General features: G+C 32.6%; 2 protein-coding genes across 2 annotated transcripts; one reads left to right on the top strand and one right to left on the bottom strand.

Moving 5' to 3' along the window:
* Positions 1-455: 455 nt before the first annotated feature.
* Positions 456-4,039, top strand: LOC113394358 (protein Mo25). The gene is made up of 7 exons (XM_026631643.2): positions 456-620; positions 751-936; positions 1,011-1,127; positions 1,203-1,345; positions 1,558-1,726; positions 2,141-2,410; positions 3,101-4,039. Exons 2-7 carry the CDS (start codon positions 808-810, stop codon positions 3,278-3,280), a joined length of 1,008 nt encoding a protein of 335 aa, XP_026487428.1. The 5' UTR covers positions 456-620; positions 751-807; the 3' UTR covers positions 3,281-4,039.
* Positions 4,040-4,828: 789 nt separating this feature from the next.
* LOC113394356 (uncharacterized) lies at positions 4,829-20,213 on the bottom strand. The gene is made up of 14 exons (XM_026631639.2): positions 20,046-20,213; positions 19,590-19,632; positions 19,243-19,440; positions 17,566-17,624; positions 16,111-16,297; positions 15,733-15,905; positions 15,307-15,625; positions 15,042-15,162; positions 13,940-14,057; positions 10,849-13,855; positions 10,523-10,763; positions 10,241-10,369; positions 8,905-9,096; positions 4,829-8,342 (listed from the first exon to the last, which is right to left on the bottom strand). Exons 3-14 carry the CDS (start codon positions 19,435-19,437, stop codon positions 8,188-8,190), a joined length of 4,896 nt encoding a protein of 1,631 aa, XP_026487424.2. The 5' UTR covers positions 19,438-19,440; positions 19,590-19,632; positions 20,046-20,213; the 3' UTR covers positions 4,829-8,187.
* Between the last annotated feature and the right edge of the window lie 945 nt (positions 20,214-21,158).

The following is a 21,158-nucleotide window of genomic DNA, read 5'->3' as shown; positions in this document are numbered from 1 at the left end:
CATTGATAGTACCAGCTATAATTTACCTTTATCACATTGTCTACATGGGCGATAGTAACCGCTTACCATCAGGAAACCAATTAGTCTGTCATGCAAATAAATAAAAATATAAATTTTATAACATATAAATATAATTTTCTATTATATTTATTTTATAGGAAACTTCATCGATTATGACCATTGAACGTTAATCACATTAATAATATTGTTGGGTTATTAGCTTAGTAATCAACCCTCCCGGTTCTACGGACTATTGGCTTATGGCTCTGTTTCATAAAGAAATAAAAATTCAGAAATTACAATATTTAAAGCGAATTAATAAAAATATAATATCACTAATAACTGATGATTACGTGTTAATATAAGATATTAAACTTAAATTTATAAAAAATGATCCTGTTAACTTTTTTCTGCAATTTAATAAAGTTGATTTTATATTACTGGCAATATTTGTATTGACATCACAGCTGTTCGTTTCATCTGCCTGTCTGTGCTCTGTGTCGCTAGATACGATTTTATTTTAATAATTATTGGACATTTGAGTGAAATTTTGTTTTATTACCATAGAACAGGAAAAACCAATCTAAAGATATATTTGACATTCGGAGATAGTGTGCCAGGTTGGCGAGCGTTTTATAAACTATTCAAATACCATTTTTATTTCTCTTGCATTGTAGTGAACATTAAGTGCATGTACTTAGTTCTGTGATCTTGTCATAGTCTGTTTTTGTGTATAATTGTTTATTCCAGGTACATCTTATGTAGACGGTTGTTACGAATATCACTCGTGTAAGTTATTTAAATACTATGCCTCTTTTTGGGAAATCTCAGAAGAGCCCCGCGGAGTTAGTAAGATCCTTAAAAGATGCGGTTACTGCATTAGAAAGAGGTGACAAGAAAGCAGAAAAAGCACAGGAAGATGTGAGCAAGAATTTGGTAGGTTATAATTATTAATTGTGTTTTTTTATGTTCTTTTTTCAAGGATAGTAATATAACCTTTTTAAATGCAGGTTTTAATCAAGAATATGCTTTATGGAACATCTGATGCAGAGCCACAAACTGACATTATTGTAGCTCAACTTGCACAGGAGCTTTATAATACAAACCTTCTTCTTCTTCTGATTCAAGTAAAAATATTTAAATAAAACAATTCTGTATATTATTCTTATTTCTCCATTTTTATTAATCTTATTTTCATACAGAATTTAAACCGTATTGACTTTGAAGGCAAGAAGGATGTAGCCCAAGTGTTCAATAATGTTTTAAGGCGTCAAATAGGAACTCGCTCCCCTACAGTTGAGTACATATGTACTAAGCCAGAGATTTTGTTTACTCTGATGTCAGGGTAAGATCCATATATATTAGTAAACTTTACATAATTGTTTTATTATCACTATATTATGTAAATATTTGTTTAATGAGCCTAATAGTAAATATATTTCAATTATATACATACTGCATATTACCTATAAACATATTTCAAAATTACTAATGATTAGCTAATAAGTAATTAGTGTCATAATGCATAAATTAAATTTTATCATTGTTTCATTACAGATATGAACACCAGGAAATAGCTTCCAACTGTGGGACTATGCTGCGAGAGTGTGCTAGATATGAAGCTTTAGCCAAGATAATGTTATATTCAGATGATTTTTACAATTTCTTCCGTTATGTAGAAGTATCCACTTTTGATATTGCCTCTGATGCCTTTTCTACATTTAAGGTTTGTTGAAATTATTTAAATAATTTGCAAGCTATAGTTGTATTTGTTTTCAACATATGGCTGTTACAGGAATGAAGCTAGTGTGGTAATAAAGTCTTACATTACCTGTCAAAGCTTGATAAGTATGAATTATTCATGTCTGACATAAAATAAATACTTCAATTAATTTTTTTTAAAATCACTACTGTCTTTATTTTTACTTTTCTTTAATATCAACTTTTGTTAATTTCATCATTCATTTGAGATTGAAATTAAAGATAAACTCCCATATCAATCTTATCAGAACAATTGTTAATAATTTTTTCTGAATGTTATAATTGATTTAGTAAAAAAAAAAGATAGCAGAAGCTCTTTTGGCTTCAAAATAATGTCTTAGTAGTGACTTATTATTAACAAAACACATTTTATTTCAAGGAATTATTAACTCGACACAAAATCTTGTGTGCTGAGTTTTTAGAAGCTAACTATGATAAGGTGTTTAGTCATTATCAACGACTGTTGAATTCTGAAAACTATGTTACTCGACGGCAAAGTCTGAAGTTACTCGGAGAGTTGCTTTTAGACAGACACAACTTTTCTATAATGACGCGCTATATTACCAACCCCGACAACCTTAAACTGATGATGAATATGCTTAAAGAAAAGTCACGTAACATACAATTTGAAGCTTTCCATGTTTTTAAGGTAAACATTTTTTTGTAAAATTATGCATGTGCAATATGTTATTTTGTTAATTTTGCTGTTGTTTAGTGTTGTTTATGTCTTTTATATTTTCTTTCTTCTTCAAGACACCTTACACGTCCTGACACCAATACATTTGAATATTTATAAAACATTCATATAGGCTTCTCTGAACTTTAAATCCAAGATTATAATTAATTATTATGATTTTTTGTGTTTAAAATATATATATATGTATAAATGTATAAGTTACAATCAACAATGGTGAGAAAAAATAGTAATTCTTTTATGTTTTGTATGTGTATTGGTTACTACCTATTCAAAATTCTAAACAGATTTTTAAAAGGTTTAATTAAGTATCAATCATTACCTATGTAATATTGCTAAATAAGGTCAGAATACTTATCTATTCAGAATATTTCTCAATAATTAGTGACAAATTTTACAAGTTGTATAAATTATCTTTTATCTTCATGAAACTATATGATAGATTAAACTATGGACAGGTTTTTCCTATGTTTAGACTATAATTCTTAAAAATCGTTAGCTAATTGACAAATAAAAGCATCATTTTGTAATTTCGGAGAAACTAGAATCTAGTGTGATATCATTTGCAACTTTTACATTAAGAAAAGTTATTATATTAATAGTTTCAAAGCTCAATAATGACATTAATGGTGTATTATGTTGCAGGTATTTGTAGCAAATCCAAATAAACCGAAACCAATACTGGACATTCTGTTAAGAAATCAAGACAAGTTGGTAGATTTCCTCACTAAGTTCCACACAGACCGTTCTGAAGACGAGCAGTTTAATGATGAGAAGGCTTATCTAATAAAGCAAATTAAAGAGCTGAAGCCATTAGAACACTAACATTTATTTTATTGCATTTTAAAAAATCGCCACTTCCTCCTCGAAAGAAGTTAGTTATAGATGCTATTATATTTAAACGCTTCTAAGTCACCAGAGGGTGTTGTGTGCTGAGACAGGGCTCTGTAAAAATAAAACATTCGAATTCTAATGGATTTTACATTCGGTCTGTGATGAGTCAGGAAGAAAGTATATTTGTGCTACGAGCAAATTAACATTTTTTAATAAAGATTTGTAGGAATTCGCATTATTTTATTGGTTTTACTTATATCTTTTGTAAGTTGTTAAAACCATTTTTAGTTTTATGACGTGTTTTGTGACAGTTCCTAAGTCACAATGGAAATAGTATATTTTATCACATTAGCTTACGAACCATTGTTGAAATTTGAACATAACAGAATCGAAATTTGGAAAGTCGAGATCTAAGGATTTGTAAATATGTCATCTTTTTTTTGTTTTTTTTTGTACTCTCAATATCAGAAATATAGATTGTTAAATATGAAGGAAATATATTTTATATATTGTCAGTATTGGTTATTTATTACGCGATAGTAATATTGTTCCATATTTTCTGTACTACATTATTTTGATATAACATTGCTGTGCTTAAACATTGTAATAGTATTTGCAATATTTTCATGAATATCTTTTTTGTATGTATTATCGAAATTTCTTTATCCTATATTTTAAAGTCTATTTTATTTTATCAGCGACATTAATGCAGATACATTTTTGAAACTGAATAAAACATTTGTATCATTATTATTTATTTTTAATTTATTTTTACCCTTGAGCTATAATTAATTATTCCGACACATTAAAAAACTAAGTTTACGTAATGAACTCCTAAGAAATAAATTTAAGAACTAAGTTGCAACTTAGGTACTGTACAATTCGGCTATGAGATTATTTAGCTAGGATTTTGAGGATAAATTTGAGAACAAATATATGTATATTTTTTACTTAATAAGAAATATTAAGTAAACTTGAACAGACATGTGCCTGTGCTTTAAGTGTATTTTTTTTTAATTTAAAATAGGATGGCCAATTAGGTCTCCTGATGGTAATTCGTAACTAACACCCGTAGACATTGGCACTAAGAAATATTAACCATTCCTTACGTCGCTGATCCGCCACCAACCTTGGAAACGAAATCTTGAAGACGTTATGCCCATTGTGCCTTTATTTGGCTTGGCAAGGGCTAACTCTTACACAACAACATTAAGTATTGTTTTTGGCGGTTAGAATATATGAGGAGTAGGTGGTATCTACCCAGACGAGCTTATTATTGGTAGTCTCTACGTCTTTTTATGTCCAGACAGCATCAAACAAAATTTTAGGATTTTTAATGTGTTAGAAAAGTTACAATTTTGCTGACGTTGCTGTGAAAGGTATATTGATTTGGAAAAATAATTCTATTATATTATTTGATGTACTACCCTCCTTTTCCGCAGAATCTTGGATTATCTCGGCAGGCTTATTACCGCCTGTAGGAAGAATTACGTGTTAGCCTTCACGGTATTTAATAGATGATGAATGAAAACACTGCAATTTCTACTGTCATAATTTTTATTAGACAAGCAATCCACTGTACACCTTGACTTAACTATGGTTAATAAAACATAGTTTTAAAAAGTAACATTTCATATTTATCACAAAATACAAATAAAATATATACATATGAAAAATAAGACATAAATTATTAGCTATGTAAAATGTTTTTGCGGTATTATGTATATATTTTGGAACAGTACAAAGTGTCGTTTCTGAGTTAATGAATGTTAATTGTGTGTTTTTTGAAACGTGCATTTCATAGACCAACGATGATAAAATCTCAATTTTATTATTATTAGTTTGAACAACATTCACAAAACTAGATCTTCAACTACTAATGTAAATAATAGTCAAGGCCGAATTTATTCATGCATTTGTAATGACAGTGTGACAATTTTCTTTTACTATCGTGACATAAAAATAAATTGTAGAGATAAAATTCATCATACATGATTATTAAATTCGGCTTATGTTATATCTTAAGTATAATACAGTAAAATTTCTAGTTATGTGGCAATAAATATCGGTATAAAACATTATCTTAATGCAATATATTGTGATATTCATTGTGTATTTTCACGGTCGGCTTTGCAATGAACAATTACAGGATCATTACTCATTAAACTGCAATTTATTCCATCCGATATTCGTTTTGGTTTTTGTGTCTAAACAGTTATACAAAGTTAAAAAACGAATGCACTTGTTTCAACGATTTGAACAGACTAAGTTTATGACAATAACGCTTTTTATTTTTATAGAAAAAAATAAAAACCAAAAATTATATCTCTGTCACGTCTTAGGCCGGTGAATTTTAATTTTTAATACAGTTCTTAAATATATATAAAAAAACATTGTCAACATTAAAATACATATATATGATAAGTAGGAATACGGGCAGTGTCAGTTGTAATGTCGTAGACATAGTACCTTTATTTTATAAATATTAATGTTATTGTTCGATCAGAGTTAAAGTGGTATTGGTATTACAATTTTTTTCCTGTATTATGTGTATTGCACGATTTTATAATTAAAAAATTAAGGAGGATTCCTTTAAAAAGGGGTCTCTCTGAGTCAAACTTAATTCATTTTTATTTAAAAAGGTTACATACATATATAACCAAAAGGTACATATCATTTGAAAAGTACTGCGTATTTTATAAAAAGAGAAATGAAAATGAAACTTCATTTGATAAGAAGTAACTAAGAAACTAGAACTTAGTACATTATTTTCACAAAATATTAGTTATTCTAGTTCTACTCAAGCGATTTAATGACTCTTATTAAGTTACTGGGAAATCTTTAAGCACACATACAGATTTAGAAATATTATTTACATGGATTTAAAAAACTGGTGTACTATACCCTATTTTATTACAGTTTGTATTTATATGTTTGAAAACAATTACAATTTTGAAATAATTATACATCCACAAATAACGAGCTGTTACTGGTAATAGTTTATATAATTTGACATTAAACTCCAATAAAATCTCTAATATTCTTTTAATGTTTTCTTTTCGTACAACTTGTAATAAAATAAAATCAATATTTGAATATATATTAACAACATAATGATACATAATATGTACATGAGAATTGTATTTTGATTATTTTCAGAAATAAAAAAGTTATTTACAAAATATATTAATATAATAAATGGATAGTATTTAGGAAACTGATCTGCTTTAGACTTACAATAAAATATGAATACCACTAGCCTATATAGTAAAAGTCGAACCATTCACTTAGAGTTTCGTGATATTATGAGACGGAATAGAGAAACAGACATCTTACGGTACTACGCTATTCACTTTGAAGTGAAGCGGGCTCTACGACAATCTAATAATAATATATGAAATCTACAAATTTATATGACACTAAGATTTTTTTTAAGAAGTGAAAATTATTATACTCATAAAATTGCACAAGAGCCGTGTTTATAGACGAAGTTCAAGAGCAAAATTATTCGAAGTTATCTATCGGAACTGTGAAATCTTTGTAATAAGTTTAATGAAATCTGTACAAGTGATATCGTGAATGTAACTTGTAGTCTGGGGTACAGCAGTGCGTCTGCTATAAAAATCCTCCTCATCACCGTTACTTAACCTTTTTTGCGCCGCAAACCCTATATGGGAAACCTTATATCGCATAAAAAATACTTTAGCTCTTAGTTTATTATGTGTTACTTGGAGGAATTATTTACATTTAATGTAAATTAAATACTTCATTCAGTAACAAAAGGTTTGATATACTGCTTTGTCATTTATCAAATTGCAGCCCTCCCCTGAGACCCAACTGAAGGTCACCCCAAAGGTCAAGAAACGACGATCCATGTAAACGATTTTAGTCACAAAAGAACTCTCACTTTTGATATTACATTATAGTTCAAACTAAAACGAAAGAATATTCATATATGAATAAGTTATTTAAGTTTTAAAATTAATTTGTAGTTATAATAAATTACATTCATACAAATATAAATTCTAAGGAATTTCGTTGTAACAGAAATGAGAAGTTATGGGATACATACAACGTAATGGAGCATTCGGAAGGCAGATATTGTAAATAAAAAAAGCAAATATGGCAGTTGAACTCCTCGTTACTAATATAAAAAAAAATTAAGTAACTATGACATTAAAATGTGCTTTGTTAATTTTATCGCGAATGTCCATAGCCTTTTTGTGATAGGGTTGTCCAATGATGATATTTAAAATAATTAGGAACCTTAAACTAATTTTGCCGTGTAGATATAATTACAAACTAGTGTTATATTATGAAATTATTTTAAGACCGCATAATACAAAGAGATCAATCATATTAAGAACACTAATTTCATGAACTGTACAATGCTTCCGCAATAATTTACAACAGGCGTTTAAATCTATATAATTTTGTTAAATATTATTATACGCAAAACATAATTTATATTTTACTAACCGATTTCTTGTAAAAAGTATAGATTCGATTTCATTTTAATAATACAATATAATTACACTCAGAATTTTAAATTTTCACAAATCATAAAATTATGAACCATTAGGTTTCCGTTTCTAATAATATTCCAAATTTAAATCAATCGTTAGTTTGATAAAGAAATTCTGAGGATATGTGTTAGAAGAAAATTATAATGTATTTTCGTACTAACTGTAAACGGCTGAAGAGATTTGGTACGAATGGGAGACCACAAGGTCGAGCTGAGGTTATCGTAACCGCACATTATAGATTTCTTATCGCATAGTTTAGTCGCAGCCAATGGTTAAGAGAATACAATGAAGTGTGCACGTTTATCAATTGAAAATCCGAATAGATTGTCTAAACTATGCGCAATATAGGGCGCTCTATAACATTAGGTCAGTTCAACTCATAATAATGAGTTGTCCGGTATTGTTGGCATACACGAGTCCTTGTCCCGGCTGTGGAGCCCATCGTAAGCAGTTGAGACTCGTAAAACCGTGCTCCCAGGTCTGCTCCAACTCCTTGATAGGTGACAGACCGGTTCGACTCGAGCTCTCTGAAATGCAAAAGTTTTTTGTTTTATTTTTTAATTTCAAGTGTTTGACGTTTTTAATGAGATTAAAATTTGTCTGATGTTATGAATATGCCTGTGGGTTTTTGCTAGATGTATATGCGACACAAGATTATCCTATTAATGTATTTATATTAATTTTATCCTATTAATTTTAAATCGAGCGGGTAACGGGTACACTCAATTTCTCTATAAATAAATATTCGGCCGAGTTTGTAAGGCACGGCGGACTAACGAATAAAATCGAACAAATCGAAAGCTAACTAAAAATCACTATCGAAATTATAGGATCACTGACTGCTTTGTTGAATTTTAATTGAACTTTAATTCTTGTTACATGTTGGCCTTTCAAAGGCTATGTCGCTCGCAGCCAGTGGTTTTTTTAAGGATGTTAATAGACTCCGTGGTATTTCAGAGACTTAATGCAGGAGAAAATTTTCCTTACACGATTTTTATTTCTACGTCATTGGACAGTTTCTCAGGTGCGACCGAGACAAAGGAACGACAGGAATAGATCAGGCGTGCGATAGTAAGAGAAGCAGGTCACCCAGGGGGTCGAGGCGGTAGAGCAGCGCGAAGACGTTGGTGCGCGCGTGCGGCGCGGACGTGAAGCGGCGCGAGCCCAGCCCCACGGCCAGGTGGCGCGCCGTGGGCGACAGCGCCACCGACACCGCGCTCTGCTCCAGCACCGCCGTGTGCAGGCACTGGCCCAGGCGCGACCACTCCAGCGAGTACACGCCTGCAATGAGCAGCTTCGGTTACTACCGCCCTTGTAACGTTGGAGCTGCAGTAGCTACTCGCACTCTTAATTGATCACTGATCGAAATCAAAATCACTAATTTTTGGTAATTAATGATATATTTCTTAGTGTACATACCATGTTTTGGAAATTCCTGTAGAATTGTAACGAAAAGTAGTAAGAGAAAATAGCATATCGATGGTCCACTATCTATAGACAATGTATTGTCTATAGATAGTATCGTCACGTGTCAATACTATCGATAGTATCGATAGCTCCCTATGAGTCGACTATCGATAGTCAAATTGTCGATGATTTTGCAACACTGTCTTAAATCTGTAACCTTTTAGTTGTAGTATCGGAATAAAGGATTTTTTTACAATAACTATTACTTTTCAAATTTAGAGGGTTGTCGATGTTTTACTAAGAGTGCATATTAACTATTCCTAACAGTCATTACGCCGTATAATGATAAGACGTTACGTCATCATATGTTCCTGCGATTAAGCTGGCTTTCTTTAAATGTCATTTTAATATAAAGACACCATAACACTATAAATAACAAATTTAATAAAATAACAAAATGCAGATAAAGAGCGAGGATTATTTTATATTATTTGAAAGGATTGATTCCAAATCAAATTTCAAATATTCCGGTTCCAAGTCTGTTCATAAGTCATCAAAATGTTTGCCAATTATTTTGCGTTTTCCGGGAGTCACGCCGAATCGAATGCACGCAACTACAATTATGAGCAAATTACTTAGTAAAGTTCATAACAACATCCCGCGATAACGCATAACCCTGGCGGTCTGCCTTAAGTTGTTTCTTTGTTGCAGAATGATTTTGACCATCAGCCCCAAGACAACCGCGACAAATATTTTAGTACCGTTGTTTTATATATTGAATAAGTTGCCTCTCTATGTCTGTCCTTAATCAACTGGACAAAAACGATTGCTATTGAACAATCGCCAGCGATAAAAGTTCAGATGGAAGCTAACGTAAGCAAGTCATATATAGAAATGCTCGATGGCTGCCTAACCATTAAGCGACGTGGAAGCGGTAGTTACTATTTTATATAAAAACTTGCTTTACTCACGACAGTAATAGAATAAGCAAAGTATAAAATTCCTTAAACGAACTCACCTAACCAGTGATTAGTATTTCTGATTCGAGGCACTGGAAGCAAGGCGACCAGGAGCCTTCCGTCTTTGGATATGTCGATGCTAGCGTCATTGTGTATTCTGCACCTCTGAACCACCACATTTTTTGAACCTAAACATTTTCATAAGTTCAATGATTTTTTGCAGTATTTTTCAGGATAACATTAATTTAGTGTCGACAGTGTATGATCGGACTCTCTTTCTTATATATTTTATATAATGTATATTAAATTTCTTATATATTTTATATTAAACGAACACTTACTATCTGCGATATCCGGAGTGTTACCCGTAGTGAAATCCCAGGCTTGCACCCGATGCGACGACGCGGGGAGCGCCTCGGAGATGATTCCCGCATCCAGCAGTCCCGCCATACCAGTCATACGCCGAACTCCACCTAGCCCTCCTCCTCCACCTGGTCCCCCACCCCCGGGGGCCCTTCCACCAGCACCACCGCTTCCTCCACCGCCTTCAGCATTTCCCTCGTCGTCCACCACCATAGCATTCTGGTGAAACAATAAGTTTAACGTTTGTAAAGATCTGCACTAAGACCGACGTCCGTGTTGTTTTATACAAATCAAAAGTACTCACTTGAGCAAGTATTATCGGTTGCAAATACTCATGGATTCTCGGTAGCCTCTGGTTTTGATTTCCTTGAGCGTCGGGATTGTTGATACTGAGATCACCAACTTGCATCAACGGTACCGAGGCATTGGTTATGACCGCATGGAATTCACCAGACTCTTGAGAGGGCCTGTTAGCAGATCCTCTAGAGAAAATGCGTTCTCGAGTTAGAATATGAGGTCTGTAGTCGTACGAAGTGAAAGAACGACGATTGGTGTCCGAATTACTTTGTAAAGGAGATCTGTTCTCGTGCGGGTTTTCATTATCCGGCTGTAAAGTAAACATTTCGCGAACCGAGGATGGAGTATACAAGCGAATCGTTTGAAGACGTCGAAACCGGCTCCGTGCGGCATTTCGTAATCTAACCGCTTGCATGTGTGCCATTCGTATTAAATTTATTCTATGCTCGAATTCATTCATAACGTCAGGGGGCAATCGCGATGGACCGCTTGGTTCACCGTCATTACCAGAGAGAATACGGGAAGGGCCGGCTACGGGTTCTGTGCTCTGAGAATTCCTTGAGGCAATTAAAGTCCTAGGAATTCTTCTACTAGGTAATAAACGCAGTGTTGGAATTCTGTAAGTGGACGCCGGAGGAAGTGCCTTCTTTTTAATCATAGGATGAGCGTTTGGATTTGTTTTATGCAAAGCTTTAAGTCGCCTACTTTCAATATATAATTCACGTCTGTTCCTAGCAGTCGCTGAATTATTTCTATTGGCAGCGGCGATCTGTACAGCGAGACGATTACTCCACGCTTGGATTGCGCTACTTTGAGATATAATTGGGGCAGGTTGATTTGTATTGTCCCTTGCACTATTATCAACTGGTGTCGGTTGAGCAGTTGGTGATGTTTCTCTTTTCATACGTTTATTAGCATTGCTTTGCAAACGATCTTCTTCTGTTTCACTAGCAATTGATTGGTGTGGTGATTCATCAGGACCATCTACGTTAACAGGGCCAGTGTGATCAACATTTTCCAAGCGGATGACGTTCAAAGAATCCACGCGTTGCGGTGAAGCATTGTTACTGGCCCGCCCGTTGTTTCTATTTGTCATTAACATTAAGCATGTGAGTGCTAATGCCTTTTTTAAAGTACGTAACATATTTATAATTAATTGACTTAAGCCTCGCTCCTCCAAACACATCATCATCATGTTAAACATAACAGAGAGCACTTGCATCGCTCGCATACGTATTTCATGTCTTGTCGCGCTTATTTCTATAGCTCTTGCAAAATCCCTTCGCGGTCTGTTTGAATATCTATTAGACAATCGGTTCGCAGCGGAATTTCTTGATCGTCGTCTCAGTTCATCTTCTGGCCTCCATCTATAACTAGACTGTAATCTTCTCCTAAGCGACGGAGACGAACGAATATTAGGTCTGGTTTGAGAAGTTCTACTTGTCTGTGGCTGCCGATTGTCATTTGTATTTTCCCTTGAAGTACTTTGTTCGGGTTCGGCAGGAACAGTTGTAGTTTCTGAAGTAGATGGTTCATCTCGAACAGGTTCCGAATTTCTATTGCTCTCAGAATTTCCTTGATTACTATTGCCTGCGGGTCTCGCGCTTCTGCTAGAGCCACGGGTAACATTATCCGTCATTTCAGTTAGCATCATACATCTTTCTAAAAGTGACCTGGTATAATAACTCGGCAAGTCTTGACGACCAGTTTCTCTATGTAACATTAATATCCTTCTGCGTAGGTTCTCCCACATATTACGTAACTCTGGCATCGTGGTTCGATTACCTCGCAGCCACATGTTAGTGAGTTGCATGGTATGCTTCTGCAATGCACTTACACCAGCTCTTACTTTTCTAAACGCCTCATCCGGTGGTACTACGCAACCGTTAGCCCAAAAATTGTCTCTGCTAGTAGACGGCCTGTTGGGGTTGAATTCACTGGTATTGTTTTGAGATTGTGTTTCTTGGGCATTCGGGCCTTCAGTATTACTTGTACTCGGGCCCTCACTTGGAGTGTTACTTTGTGTCCGAACACGAAATCGGCTGCTGTTTGCTGAAACATTTATGCCACCTGTCTCAGAATTAGCATTTTGCGTCCTGGAATCGTCAAGGTCGAAAACAAGCCTATCTGTGGGATTTAGAGGTCTCTCAGGAGCTGTAGAAGTCGAAGGTTCTGCAGGAGGTCTCTCTGTTTCTGTTGTGTCATCTTCTCTAAATGTAGAATTCCTAGTTCTAAAAATATTTACTTCTGGAGACTGATCACTGTCTGATTCAGAGCTAGTTGATAGGAATCCAGGACGTAAGTGCGAGCTAAAAATTCGAGCACGTGGTGGTGTCTCTCGCGGACTTTCTCCTTCATTGTTGTTGTCTGCTTGTGTCCGAGTCGTCCTAGTACGGCGAGGTAGCTCTTCCTCGACGCTGGCCAACGTCGAAAGTGACATATTTGTAATCAAGTTCAATAGTCTTGTCCCAGAATCTCTTAAAATATCTCGTATCAAATCGAGACTTTCGTTGATGGTTTGTGCATCAACGGGTGCAGAAGTAGAAGACTGGGTTTGCGAAGAAGAGTACGAGGTGGATGGCCTTTGTGTAGAATTAGCTGTAGAAGCGACAGGTGTTTCCTGTACGGGCGGATTGTTTGTAGGAGAAACATTGTCTGTGAGAGTTGACGAGTTCTCGTTTGGCACTGAAACAAAAATTCGCCGGCTACCACTCCATCTGCGCGGTGACAAGTCCAGGATCGATGGAGAATCTGGTCTATAAGCTGGAAATATACTTGTACGCGATGTATTGGGAACATTATCAGTTGTTTGTGTCGATGGACTGCTTGTGAATGAAATTATGCTTGGCCGGTGTGACCCACTGGTCGATGAAAAAGGATTCGGCAAAAGTCTAGACGCTCTTTCGTTTTGATCAACTGTTCGGAACGATCTTCCAGGGTTATCATTAAGAGGGTGGAATGCAGAAGGTCGTGATCCAAACAAGGAATGTACGTGACGGTCTAAGTTACGCTCCCTGTAAAAAAAATATAAAAAGAAATAGAAAATCCATGTGTTTATGAAATTGATATATTTTTCCATTAAATCTTTAATGCTTTACCTAGAAGGGCCACTGTCAAAAGACAAGGCGTCAAGATTAAGGAGACGGCTACTTCCTTCTCCATCGTCATTTTCAGTATTCTCTTGTGTATTATTAGAAGAACTTGAAGGCGGGTTTTCTGTAAACAAATCAATATATAAGGCCTGACGTCGTACAGATACAAACATTCGCCAAACGATTTATTCGACCGCACCGTGCAATAGGAATTGCGTATTTTTCAGGCATTTATTTAAATATCTTGTTATTACAATAAAACTACTGGTTTGAATTGTCAAATGTAAAAGGCAATATTATTTATTTACATAAAATGTTTAAAATTAATATGTTACTTATTTTGATAAGGATTTATTCTTGTGACAATTAAACTGAACTACAGTTATTTTTTACCCTTTTAATTCAACATAAAATAATTATTGAGGTTATTTATAAAAGATAGATACATAATTTCGCTGACTTCTCTGTACACATTATTGGATCTGCAAATCTTTGCTTGGACCTAAAATTTTCTATTAAACCTAAAGCAAAAAGCATATACAGCGCACGGATCAATTGAAGAAACAAAAGCGAATACAAATTCTCGATAGTGCGAAACGACACGTAATTTCATTAATACGTCGGGTGTGGTGTCACTATAATTTTTTTTTATTGACGTTTTAACAACTAACTAACAACTAGCTAACAACTGGCTAGCTTGTTTCACTTTATATTTCCGTGCGCTGCAATGGCGGTTTGGCATTTTTTTCCGATTACCGTGAATTTATATATTTTATATAGTAACTTATATCAAATTATATGGAACATATTAGTTCAATATATTTTGATGTTATGGTGACATCTCAGATTATAAATCACAAGATTTATAAAATAACATAGCTCTTAATATGAACGTGTTATAAATTCTCATTTGCTTTTTACGTTAATATCAGAAATTATAGAACATTTCGTACATTGCTTTAAGATATTATGACTCTTGTAATCGATATAACATTGGTCCACTCACCCTGCAACCCAGTAGGCAGTAGGTGGCATCCGCCCAGATTGATCTACAGCCACTACCACCACCGATAATTTTTGTTATATATTTAATTTATTTGTATGTTACCTTCTTCGTTCGTCGTGTGCGTCGTAGATGATTGTGATGTTTGAGATGTTTGTGCTGTTCGAGTGAAACTGTTTGCTTCCGGCGACGGATCCGTTTCCATGGGGTCCGTGCCGCGGTCCATCTACAAAATTTAAAAATTAACTAGTACATTAAACTTGTAGATTTATAATTGTTGCACAAAAACTTCAATTTTAAACATCCGTGTTATATTGAAACTATGTAATAGATTTTTTTTTATTTTACATGAAAATATTTAGTTATCTACCGTGCTAGGTGGAGGTGGGGTGACTGTTAGTCTGTGCCGGACCATAAAGAGCCGTTGATAATTCCTCACTAGGCTATCGTATCTTTGCACTAAATTCTGATAAGAATTCACAATAATATCCTGTGTGGAACCAGAATTGTCCTGAGGCCTGTTGTTTCCTGGACTGTTGTCAGTGTCGTCTCTTCTTACATTGCTTTGGTTGTTTGCAGGATTTAACGTTGAATTTTGTTGCAGAACAGAGCTGCTCATTCCTGCAACCGTCGCTCTCAATGATATTCCTGTTATTAGTTTATAACCGAGAGAATCAAAAGCCACATATCTGAAATAAAAATAAATAGAAACTTTAATTTTTATCTGGACTTATGAATTCTTACAGAAGTATGTCTTGATTAATATTTCAATTTCTTTATTGATTTTTTCCATTACCTGACTTTCTCGTTAATATTATTCGTAGAAACTTTGGTAAAAGGTGCGGGTTGACTCCAATCCCAAAAGTAGAGTTCATTGTATGTACCAATCACTAATAATTGTTCTCTAGGATGGAATGCTATAGAAGCTATGACTGTTTCATTTCTTACGTTCCAAACTTCACTGCCACCCTGTACATAATGTGCCACTTAAAAATTTATAATGAACTACATGTAGATTACATTTATTATCTGTATATTAAAAAAAAAAAAAAAATCTAATAATTCTTTGTTTCATACCAAATTGATTTAATAATTTTAATTGTTTAAGATCTATTGGATAAGATAAGTTAGGTGCATGCTTTAAATCTGGTAGAAAATGTGTGAAATAGCTTACACTAGATATATCCCACACTCTCACTTGACCACCCAGGCAACCTGATCCTATTAGTTGAGGATGGGAAGGATGAAATGCAATGCACCACGGTGTTCGTGGATGACCTTTCAATATTCTAACATGTTTGCCACTTGCCAACTCTGATACATATACATTGTGGTTTCCATGTGTAGATGCAACTTTAGTTCTAAAAACATGGAAAATAGATATTATTTTCCTTAAATTTGTATCTTAGTTATAAATAGTAATAATAAATATGTATATTTACTAAAACAATGTTGTTTTTTGTTGATTCTAGATACTACAATCCACACAACCAGTGATAGATTTAACTTTTAATCGGGCTGATTATATTCATTTTATACCTTGACATTAACAGTATTTGTCGTTCATAGTTTAGGATGTACTAAAATTATATCCTTAGACTTTCACTTATTTTTTTCATTTAATTAGATAGATTTAAGTACTGGAAAATGGGGAAATTCTTTCAATTTCCACAAATCATAGTATTTTATTACCGTCTCCTAATAAGAAGAGGAGACCTTAGTGCAGCAGTGGTCCCTTTCGTGGACAATCTGTATTGTTAATTTTTAATGGTTTTTTAATATTTAGAAAAATGTCTAATTCAGTAAAGTACCCACTAATTTTACTATTTTTATGTATTATTAATACAAACACTCTAATTACTAACAAAATTTTAGCAAGCAAAGAAGTAATTAGTTTATATATATAATATATTTTTGTTCATAGTACAACATATACAAATATATTAACAAAATGCTATAAAATGTCGTATTATTAAGCAAGGACATCTATTGGTTCAGAACATTACACAATAAATGAATACAATTGAATTTTGATGTATAGTCTATTGGAATGTCAGTTAGAGTAAACGAAAACAACTTAGACTTTGAATTGACATAATGTCGTTTTAGTTGATATCTTAAAGAATCTATGGTATTATGCATTCATGAATAAGGCGTTTTGAATGTCGGCGAAGTTGTTATCGGAACTTTGGAAGCAAAATTAGAGTGGATATGGATATTTTAAATAAAATCATTAATCACGAACTATTAAAAGAAGAATACGTCAGAATTATTAGCTAAAAGCTTGGAATATATAAATCGAAGGATTGTTAAAGGAATAGGCATACCTATTCCTTTTTTTTTAGAATATGCTATAGAAAATTTATTATCTTAATATTCAATCTCATAAAAATGCTGGCAAGTACTAACCAATTATAATAGTGGTACTATGAGCCCGTATATGAATTAAGACTAAATCATATGCTATATACACCAAGTAGGGTATTTAAAGACTGAAACTGATTCTTGTCTTGAAATTTACTTTAAAACATGCCAGTTTACTCAAAAAATGTCGCTTCACAATATGACAAATTGTAAGAAGAATTAAGGTACCACAATAAAATATTATTAGTTTACATGAAGTACTTACCCATCTGGACTAAATACCATGAGATAAGTTGATCTTGGATATCCTGGTAAATCGCAACACTGTAATTAAAATTAATTTTCATTTATGTATAATATAACAAATTACAATATAAATTTTCGTAACTGATTATTTACTTCATGCTCATTAGATTATTATGTAACATTTAAATATAATTTTTTATAGTTCTATGTGTGTGTGGTAAGAACTGGAGGAGCTTGTCCTACCATGCTGTTTACTGTTTATTTAAAACTGATTGACATTGTAAAAAATTAAAAAGTACAATATGAATTTCCATAACGACGAATCATACTATAGATATGATACTTATATATACATTTATATTATTCTTAAATATACAACTAGTCATAAAATACAAAGGTTATATATGTTTATTTTGGTCTCATAATGTATTTGAAAATAAATATTAATCGTAATTTTATTTAATCAATAATGTATAATAAAAATCTGTAAGTAACGCTTTATGGCTTACGAAGTCGACTGATTAAGAACTTATTTTGACACGAGCCATGTACCCAATGCAATATCACTTTGACATTGTTTATGAATTGTTGATTTTTTGTATAATTTGATTGTTCCATATATGGTTTAATATTTAAATTTGGTCACAGCTAAGGTAAATTAGTTACACATAAACAAAAAAAGAGACCACAGGGATTACCCATTTTTAACTACAAAAACGAAGAACTTCGCATAAAAAGCTTTGTCCCTTATTGTATAAGGAATGTCAAAAATCACTGACACAACTGACTTTTATTTATAAATAATATTTTATATAATCTGTATTTACATACTTCTAAACATAATGGGATTAGCTGAGCAATGTCATAATAGCTATCTATATAACCATTTGGCAATAGAGATTTATGCAATGCTATCTAGATATGTACCACTCATGCATCAGCTATTCTTCCACCAACCTGCCATATTTTGTATTCATATGTTCCAAATTGAAGGCGAGTGAGAGATGCAGTTTAATATCAAATCTTGGTTTCCATGATTGGGAAACACATTGACTACATAAAGAATCTCCTTTTTAGGCATTTCTTTATGTATTTTTGGGTTATTTTTAAATTATGTTATATTTTATACTTCCTAAAGAAAATTTGGTACTACGGCTGGAACAGGTTAATCTTAACCTATGGCGGGTTTGAACCAAGGTAAGTTTTCATATGCATATTTTGTATTTATAATTCATCTCATGTTCAGTTGTGAAGGAAAACATTACAAGTGTATTTGTATATGGCAGATGGTACGCTGCCACATGTGTACGTATACCAAACGCCATTGAAGCAGCATAATGAATCAACCTTCAAACCATATTAGCCAACGTAGAGAATATGCAGCTATTTTTCATTACTCAAAGAAATGTTTATGAAAAGAAAAATCTTTAATTACACATCTGATATTCAAGTTTATTTGCCAGAAATAGTAACCGGCCGTTCATTTCAAATATATTTAAGGCATTAATTTTAGGTACTTGATATCTCATTGCTATCATTTAACAGAAACCAGCACAAGTTTTATTTTTAATTTGTTAAAATAATTTCCTATAAGCGAGGAACATACATATTATGCAATAATGTTGTTTTGAACATAGTAAAACCTTAGTCTCGATTCTTAGTAATTATATGTATTATAATATATATTAAGACTTACTCTTATTTTAAGTGGTTTTTGAACAAGTATGTCCTCAGCGACATTTTCAAGTACAGTCTTGTTGGGAGGGGAATTTAAGGGGTCAATTCCTCTCTCCCTCCATTGCCAACTTCTGACAACATTGCCCACATTTTGGGCTTCATCAACTGCATCATTCTTGGATCCAAGCCATTCATTATCTAACACTGGATCCATTACCTACGAAAGGTTTGATTTGTATTCATAAATTTACAATATTTTAAAATACAAAATCTCATTGGAAAATTTCGTTGGTAAAAAAAGATGTTAGTAATTCGAGTTTGATTTCTTTATAAAAACAAAGTTATTATGTAAGAAATTTTTATTACCTTCTTAATTTATGAAAAAAGATGAAGGAAAGAACGAAGAAATCTGAAAAATAAACATTATACGAATAGTTGTTTAGTTTCTAATTTGAATAACAACTAATTACAAGACATTACTTTTATTTTAAGTATCTCATGAATTACGTTTCCAAAAGAAATTCATGTACAAATTTTGTTAATAGATTCGCATTAATAATATGAAAAACAAACAGTCCATTTATATATATGCAGAAATCGAAGTATATCTATCTTCCCGTAAATGATAGATTGAAGTGAGCCATATTGGAAAATGTCAACCTATTACCTAGCGTCAATCATTCCATTTATTTATGCTAATATTTCTCAAATTGATCATAGTATATTAGAAAGGAGCACAGGTCGAAAGTGTATCGCTTAAAATTATGTACACAATCTGTCGATGAATCGCACTTATTAATGTCGATAAACAATGGCAGTTACCTGGATCATATTGTAATTATGTTTGAAAATGTTTGTATAAACGTATTATGGTTTGTTTGATTGCATTAATTAAACTTGTAAATTATATTTGTTTATTGAAATTACTGTAATTTTGGTTGTATGATACAAAATTCTTAATGAAACTCGTTCGGCAAACATTCAGCTGCGAACTGTCAAAATCAACTAATGCGTTCGAAAACTAACGTCAGAATAATACAGATGATAAAATAAGCCACTTAAATTTTTAAATTATTAAGTGTTAAATGAATATAAGTTTTGGATATTAATGGAATCATTACATCATATAGAATCTACTTTTAGTCTTAGATAAAATTTTATAGAATGTACATAATTAAAGCTTAAATTATAGCACTGTGGTCGAAAACAAATTGAAACGTAACTAGGAAATTATATTTTTTTTTTTCAAATATAATAATTAATGAAAGTGTTTTTAAGAAATATGACGGTAATAGTATTTTATGATTTAAAAACGAAAAATGCTTTGCTAGTTTCTTGTGGCGTAATTATTTTGCTTAGGTTTTATAAAATGGACATTTTGTAAGTAAAATTTATAACAACTTATAGCCCATTCGACGAATGCTTAAAGAGTTTCCTATAAAACCATAAAACCTCAGAACCTCACTAGACTAAATTGAGCTAAGCGTTGATCTTGGCGCAAAATAACTTCCTTGTAGACTTTAAGTTCTTAGTCTTGTTTTAGACACTTTTACAAAAATTAAAACTTGTAGCCATAATGTTGCGAGTTTTTTGTACGATAAGATTATAGTTTTCGAGTTATATGTGAAAATCCAAAACACTCAAATTTTAAAGTCCAATTTGTCTGGTTAACGACTCCTTATCAATTTTTGACTTAAAAAAATGTGATCCTTATTTTACGAATATTGCAAGGAGTACATATTATGGTTGATGGATGAAGCGGCTTTAATACTCAAAGTATTAGTATTATTATCAGTTATTTAAGAGCTTACAATAGCATACATAATTAAATTTACCTCAATACCTTAATCTAATTTACCAATTTCATAAAATTTTTCAAATATAGGTTACTATTAGCTCCTGTAGTTTACACATCTAAAGCAAATGTTACTTACT

Source organism: Vanessa tameamea, chromosome 4 (genome assembly GCF_037043105.1).
Source record: "Vanessa tameamea isolate UH-Manoa-2023 chromosome 4, ilVanTame1 primary haplotype, whole genome shotgun sequence".
Lineage (NCBI taxonomy): Eukaryota > Metazoa > Arthropoda > Insecta > Lepidoptera > Nymphalidae > Vanessa > Vanessa tameamea.
Note: the sequence above shows the minus strand (reverse complement) of the source record. Positions and strands in the feature narration are given on the sequence as shown.